We start from the raw sequence: 8,022 nt of genomic DNA, 5'->3' as shown, positions 1-8,022 counted from the left end.
TTGCAGGTCTTGAGGGTGAAGAGTAGCTCTCCTTTAGTCTGCCTGTGTCACCTCACTGGACAGCCTGGCCAGGTTTGGCCTGTGAATGTCTCATCCTTGGTGCCAGCAGTGATACAGACACAAGTGTGTCTTTCAAAGCCACCAACACACGGAGCAGCTCAGAGAAAGCACCAATGCTTTTGTGGGGGCAAGGACAACGAGCAGTTTGGTTTCTAATGTAAAGTAGAGCCCTTACTGTACATTAAAAAAGATCTGGCAGGAATGAAACTCTGAAGCCAATGCCTTGGAGAAAAGAGTTTTAAAAGCATGACTGTACTTTCCCTGAGCTGTTTTTGAAGAAAGAACTGCACTGTAAAGAAAACCCCAATCCTTGGCTGTACAAGTACATGAGGTGTTTTGCTGTTACTTCTGCTTCTGAAGTCCAGTTCATTGAATTTGCCAGGGCAGTTTTCTGCTGTAAAAACTGTAAATTAAAATAATAGGGGATGAGGGTAAAAGGATGGGGAAAGCCCTGAGAGAACTTCAGAGAGGAGCAAGGCTGAAATCATTTGCTGTCAGGGTACAGGGTCCACAGCTTCAGGCCCTTTCCCTGGAAAAGCTTGCTCCAAGCAGCAGCTGGAGCATGGTGTGCCACTCCACCACCTCTCCTCTCCTTTTGCATGTCCAGCAGATGTTCAAACCTCTCAGACTTTGCCCATCTGGTGTCTCACTCAGCACAGGCAGTTTGGAGCAGCAGTGCCACCCATGGCTACCTGCCTAGGCCCATGTGAAGTGAGTGCTGTGGCCATTAAAGCTATTTCTAGATTCAGGCCAATGTTCAAATGCTCTGTAAGCACTGCCCTGTGCCTTGCTTTCTCTTGTGGCAGGGTTAAAGAACCAGCCCAGCCCAGTCTGTGCCAGGCAGTTTTTGGTACCTGTGTGACCTGTGTGCAAGCAGCAGAAAGCTGCACACGCTTATTTCTGCTAGACAAGCCACTGTCCCTGCTGTGCCACCCTGCCTGGAGCTGGGAAGGGAAGGCAGGAGACAGGTGGCAGCAGCCTGGCAGGCTCTGTGCCCCATGGGACCTGGAACCCCTTGGGCAGTGGCATAATGGTCAGGCTCTTGTGCCTGTGTGGTACCTGCAAACACAGGGATGGTGTCAAAGCTGTGTGCCAGCTGCCCTGTAGTGAGGGGAGACACCATTCCCACACAGCTTTCTGTCACTTCAGATCTCAGTTCCAGCTAGCAATTTTCCAGGCCATGTAATGGTGATGTGATCAAAGTCTGTCTGAAACACTAAAATCTAGAGGGATATGGGTAAGAGAAAACAAAGATTTGCTTGAACATTACTCAAAATATTTTAATGTACATGCTTTAGCCACATTAAAGAAGAGGAAAAAAACATCTTACAGAGATGAAAGATGCCAAAGGATGTGATTTCATCATGCCAGAAGCTGTATGTTTCAGAGTGACTGAAGCCAATAGCATCAAAATGCTCTTTTTCTGGTGTATGAAAACCAGATCAAGAGGCACGGAAAGGGAAGAGCAAACATGTATTTAACTGATAGATGAGGCTGTTCTGATCCACCAGGTAAAGATGCAGTCCTGTGGTTTTTAGGGTTTTTAAACAGGTATAAATTTGGTATAAAGGGTACTTTGAACAGTTTTACTCATACATACCTAGTGGGCTGGAACAGCTGTGCTCTGTTGGGTATTTACAGAGAATGATGGAGAACATGTCAATATGCATGAAACCCCTACCACATACAGTGGGTTTGAGTCACACCAGTGAGTGTCAGCCAAGGCGAGTGTGGTACCCGGCTCTGTCACAAGGGGAAGTCGAGCAGCCTGTGACAGCCCTGGCTGCGCTCACAGGGGCTCCCTGCAGTGAGCCCAGCTCCATTGCCGCCCTGCCTGCCCCTGGGTGGGACCAAGGGCACTACACCCTGCCAAAACCAGCCTCTCAGAGCTCCCCCGTTTCTCTCAAGTCCTTAAAGAAGATAAGGCCAAGATTCAGCTGATGAACCAATACTCCTGAGTGCCACTGGCCACAAAGAGACACTGACTGTTTTCCAAACTACTTATTACAATCAGTGGATATATTGATAATAGAGGTTAAGCCCAATCTAGGGAAGATCCATAAGCATAGCTGGCTTCTAGGCTAACACTATCAGGAGTTTAGACAAGGGCCATGTGTGGACATTACCACCCAGTTGTCCCTTTGCCAGAGTTGCTGGCAAAGCTCCATTCTTTAATCACTGACAGATTTGTCTCCCTCACCAGGCTCAAAAGTGTCAATAGAAGGGAACAGCTGCTTGCCTGGAGACGAGGACTTACTCTAAGCAGTTGTACTCAGTTTAGCAATACTGTCACTTTTCATTCCGCTGTCACCCAGTTAAACCATCCTCTTCTCAGCGGGCTCCTCACCAATTTTCCAACCGGCCATTGATCCCAGATGCTGTCATAACTCAGGCCTGAGGACAACTAAAGTCAGAGCACTGCCCATAGTAATACCTAATGCCACTGGAGGATCCCACGCCATAAATGCTGAACAGCCTCTGCTATTCCACACTTTCCAAAAGCCAGTGAGATACAGGAGGATTAAAGTAAAATTGGGGAAGTTGCATGACAGCAAAATACTGTACAGCAAAAAATGAAAGCTAGTACCTTCTGCATTCTCCCCAACTAATAGAAACAAGGTAGTGTGACAACTACTTTGGAGAAAAGATGGCAGCAAACAGCACAGGGAGATGGAGTAGACATCCTCAGAAAAAATAAAAAGGAAAAAAACATAGGCCTAAGTGACCAGAATGACTTTGCAACACAGGGCTTGTTCTCCTTGCCTTGCAGAAAACCTGTTGTGGGAGCAAGCTGCCTGGCAGGCAAGTGACAGCCTGCCCTGCCAGTCCATGGGATTTCTCAGTAGCTCAGGCAGTCCCTCGGGACTGCCCACTTGCCAGGGAGTTCACTCAGCACCCTACACAGGGGAGCTGCAAACACCAGAGCCCTCTTTTCTCCTCCCAGGTTTGGTGAAACTGTATCACCCTTAGGGGGACTCCTTTCCAAGGAGGGTTTTAGCAGTGCTGATGGAACCGGGCTAAAAATCCACAAGGGAGCATTCCCCGCTCTCTCCCCTGGCGAAGCAGTTGCAGGGCAGCAAAGGCTGTCACAGACCCTGCCAGAAGGGACATGAATGAGCACTGCTACTCTGTCAGCATGGTCCTTTGTGCAGAGCCCAGCTCATCAGAGAGAATCACACTAAAGCATCGAGCACACGGCTGTTTCAGACACGTGCAGGGTGCACTGCAATGGCCAGGTACCTGGCACTGCTTAGCTGTTGTCCAACTGTCTGCACAGACTGTGAAAGAACAAAAATTTTGAGAAACCCAGACAACCATCCATGCATTTAATCAGCTACTAAAGTAGCAAGTTAGAGCAGGGTACCCTATGAACATTTTTTAAGCTCTTAAAAAGGAAAAATTTAATCTCTTCTACTTCAAATACAATGCCTTCTTAACGCATGATGTGCAGGAAGAGACAATGTGTCAAGACCTACAGGTACCAAACACAGCAGACATTCCGAGCATGACTTGTAAGAAGCCCACTCTCGGTACAAAAAAGTACCAAGTGCTGGACCAAATCTCCCCCCAAGAAGAAGGTGACAGTGTTCTGTTTACAAGAAAATACTGCTTCAGTTAAAAATGCTAAAAACCATTCTCTTGAGTTCATATAAAAATAATTATGTCTATGTATGCACACACATATTTACATACATTTATGGCTTTCAGTGCTTCAACCTTCTCCAATAAATGAGGAAATATAAATACTCCATTACTTTTTCTCCTCCTCAGGTTTTTCAGCCTCTGCTTCTGCAATTGATAAGCTGCCACTACCGTATTTTTTTACTCGGGTTTCTACTCTGGCAAGTCTCTGTTTCACCTTTTGTTGAGATGCAGTGTATTCTGCCATGAGCCTTGCAAACCTAGTCTGCAGCGTATCCAGAGCTACTTCAAGTCGTCCTATTTTTTCTTCCAAGTCTTTTGGGTCAGCTCCCGCTTTTGCTGCCTCCTCATCTATTAAATTGTCTTTCATCAGAATTTGACGTCCTTTCTCTTCCAGAGCCTTTTTGGCATCTGGATATTCTGTGAGGGCTTCCATTAAATCATCCTTAGACAAGCAGAACAAATCAGAATAACCAATACTCCTAATGTTGGCTGTCCTCCTGTTGCCAGATTTGCTACCTTTGATGTTTAGGATGCTGATTTCACCAAAGTAGCTGCCATCGCTTAGGACTACAAATTGGGTTATGCCATCATCCGCCACCACAGCCAATTTTCCCTCTTTAATAATGTACATTTCTCTTCCAATATCTCCTTTTTTGCAAATGTAGTCACCAGGACTGAAGACCGTAGGTTTCAGTTTCAGCACCAGCTCAATGAGAAGTCCAGCTTCACAATCCTGGAATATACGCACTTTCCTCAGCGTGTCCAAATGGACGTTGATGGCAATTTCAGCCTTCAACTTGTCAGGCAGATTTTTGAGAACTTCCTTCTCATCTACCGTTTTCTTGTTGGTCCAGAGGTAATCAAACCACTTAATAACCCTGGCTTCCAAATCCTTAGTCACCTTTCGGAACTGCATGTACTGTTTAATGGAATCCACTTTGGCCTGGAACTCTGCCCTGGAAGCATTCATGTTGGAAATCATAGAGCCGACGTTCCCGACAATGGTGGCGAAGATGAGCACGCCCACCAGGAAGTCGATGACCACGAAGAGATATTCCTCATCCTTCACCGGGGGCGGTGTCTCCCCGATGGTGGTCAGCGTCAGCGTCGACCAGTACAGACTGTAAATGTACTTCCGGGACAGGCGCGCGTACTCCGGCACGGACACGTTGGGATACACCCAGGTGTCGCTTCCGAACCCGATCACCTTCGATATCGCAAAGTAGATGCAGGCGTTCCAGTGGATGATGATGAGAATGTACAACACCAGATTGCCAATGCGGAACATGTTTGGATAATTTGTCCTGGTCTCAGTACGATCAAAAAACTCAAAGAGCCGAGCGATCCTCAGCAGGCGGTTAAACCGGAGCTCGGGGTAGTTCAAACCAAGCTTGATATATGCCAGGTCTGTTGGCACAAGAGACAGCACGTCCAGTTTGAACTGCACAGTTTTGGTATAATGTTCTCGTAACTTCTTCTCATCCTGAACTAGCAAGCCTTGTTCAAGGAAGCCTTCAGAGAATAAAAAGATTTTACATTAGAATAAAAATACCATCAACAGTAGTGAGTAACTTAACATTTCAGGCTTAAGAAAGTTAAAATTTTTACTGTTATGCCTACAGATACTGAGGTCATTTAATTGCATATTTAAATATTTCAATCAGCTTTCAAAGCTGATATATAATGACTAAGAACAATGATTCTATTATCACCACAGTGCTCCCTGATGCCTTCTACTCCTTCCTGCGACAGCTGTATCTTTTTAAGTATCTTTGCAAAAAAAAGAGGGATATTCAAGTGTCTAATTTTTCATGAATCATTGGCATGAGTCATAACTAAAGTTAAGCAAGTGTATATAAAATAGCAGTGGAATATTTTAAAATAAATACTAAGAATAAGTAGGCACAATAGATTGTTGGAAGCCTTTTTCAAACAATATAGATACCCTTGAGATAAAGAAATGCAGTCATCCCCCTCCCTAAATCATGCTTTTCTTCTTGTGTCCAGTGTTAAAGCTGACGTGATTTTCCTTGGTTTGCACTTTGTATTTCTAGTGAGAGAGCTACTAAGCAGACTTTCACACATCAAAATTTCTTCATTCCAAAGACTTTAAAAAGTATTAGATTTAAAAAAAATTACAAATAGATATAAACTGCAGTGACAGACAAGAACACAGCTCTTTTGTGCCTCTGAGGGCATTAAAAATGTTCTACAAGGAACAGCCTATATAATTAATAGATATCAAATACTTGCTGCAATTGAAGATATCCAACTGTCGGCCCACTGGGCCACTCCGGAGAAAATGTCCACTGAGGAAAAAACAAAACATTCCTGGTGTATCCTGGATTATCACATTTTACTAACCCCTTAGCAATCTACAAGGCACCTACAGCTTTCTCAGGGAAGCCTCTGCTGAGGAACACCAAGCTGCATTTCTTTGTGCCCTACACAGCACGGTATTTCTGGAATGTGTGGTTCATCTGAAAATGCCACATCTATTTGTGTGTATCTGGCTTTGGATCTGCAAACTAACAGCGATTACTAATGGAAGCAGTTCCTGTGCCATGCATGTGCTGACTCCCAGAACACTGCTGAAAAAGCAGGTCAAATATGCCCTTTGGTTGTACAACTAAACAGAAAAGCTGGCCAGACTGATCAATTTCTGATACACAGTTATGAAAAATAACTTTGAAAACACCTTCCTCCTGAAAGGAGATAAAATCTCTTGGCTTTTTGTTCTCTTATAGAACTGAAGTCTTACAGTAAAATCTTCTGAAAGCATTAGAACACAGGGTATGCTAAACACAACCAGCTGCTGAGACATGAATATTTTCTGTTTCACAATGCACAGTCACCAACCAGGTGAAATGCAGTCCAACTGGCTCTGCAGCTAGACAGAAATGCACCATGGAGAAGCTGCTGATCAGAGAAGTCGTGAGGCCACCTAGATCTCAGTTCCAAGGCAGACCCTGCCCTCAGACAGCAAAGTCTCACTCTTCCCCAAAGGCTCCCAGGACCTCCATCCCCAGGGAAGATGGGCCTTGTGGACTCACATGAAAAGGCAGCAGGCAAAGGCAGAGCCAGAAGGAACTGTTAAGAGAGCTGACAAAGATTTTGCCACCTAAAAGAAGCAACTTCTTTCTTGGAGTGCCTGGAACTACAGCTGATACCTGCACTGAAGCATTTGGTAGACAGCTCCAGTAATTCTGCAGTTGCAAGCCAGGCCTGAAAATTTGAATTCCAGTCAGGTTTTAACAGCCATATAATCATTATCAGGACAGCCCATGGAAATTTATAACTTGCTTTGCCTGGACATGCATAATTTCTGCTCTGTTCTTTCCTATTACATTAACAGACATAACTGCAGAAGGTAAATTTAGTTGGCATAGCTGACATTTTAACTGCATAAAGAAGATGAATACCCCTCCCCATCCTGCCCCAAATACAGCACTCTTGTGATTTTGGCTGGTACCTGAAACTGACTTTCCTGTTGAACAAAGTACTTGCTAAGTTTAAGAATTTGGCTTGCCATGGGTTGTGTGCTTCCCACATGAGAGCATTTTTAGCCCATCTTGTAATTATGTTTACAACTTCTCACAGGCCATAATTAACATCAAGCTGTCAGCACAACTTTAAATAAATAAATAGATAAAAATGGGTAAGATGTTAAAATGAAAGATCTAAAATAACTCTCACTTTTAAATTATCAGTTGTTTTGGACCCTTTGAAGGGACGTTTTGAAGCTGTGTCTGTACCAGTGAAGAGAATGAGACAGGAGATGTTTTCTGGCCCCAGACCAGCTACCATGACAGCTTCTATTCACATGTAAGTTTTCCCAGGCCCCTCCAAAAACACCCAACCTCTGCTGTCCTCCTCGCTGTCCCCAGACACTGGGTGCTCTCTGGCATGGACCAAAGTGCAAGCACCAAAGTGCACTGAGGACTATTCAGTAGCTTGGTGACATGGATCACTGTATGCCATTGCTTAGGCCTATATTATATTATATTATGACCTTGCTCATTTTAAAACAGATACCATTTTAAGGCTGGACTCTCAGCCTGCTGGATTACAGAAACACTACAAGAAGTTGACGAGAATCACTTCACACATAACATGGCACAGCCCTCACAAATCCTCTGGGCTCACACTTCCTCCAGGAAGGCAGGACCTAAGCACAGGTTCCTGGGTTAACCCTGTCCCATCACCAGGCAGTGGGAAACCCTGCCAGGACCTCGCAGAGCCTGCAGGAAGCACAGAGGGTGGCAGATGGTGGCAAAGGGATCACACTGCCTGTTCCAGGCATAGGAGCACAGACTG

The 8,022-nt window shown here is 44.9% G+C and overlaps 1 protein-coding gene across 3 annotated transcripts in view; it reads right to left on the bottom strand.

Annotated features, from left to right (window-relative positions):
• Positions 1–1,314: 1,314 nt before the first annotated feature.
• Positions 1,315–8,022, bottom strand: part of CNGA3 (cyclic nucleotide gated channel subunit alpha 3) — a 30,413-nt gene continuing 23,705 nt past the window's right edge. For all 3 annotated transcript variants that reach the window (XM_064711267.1, XM_064711278.1, XM_064711287.1), the window contains one exon: positions 1,315–5,217. In XM_064711267.1, the coding sequence (XP_064567337.1) occupies positions 3,812–5,217 (1,406 nt within the window). In that variant the 3' untranslated portion in view covers positions 1,315–3,811. The remainder of the gene's footprint in view (positions 5,218–8,022) is intronic.

The sequence above is a fragment of the Zonotrichia leucophrys genome, chromosome 1 (genome assembly GCF_028769735.1).
Source record: "Zonotrichia leucophrys gambelii isolate GWCS_2022_RI chromosome 1, RI_Zleu_2.0, whole genome shotgun sequence".
Taxonomy (NCBI): domain Eukaryota; kingdom Metazoa; phylum Chordata; class Aves; order Passeriformes; family Passerellidae; genus Zonotrichia; species Zonotrichia leucophrys.
The sequence above is the reverse complement of the archived record's forward strand: the minus strand, read 5'-3'. Positions and strand labels throughout refer to the sequence as shown.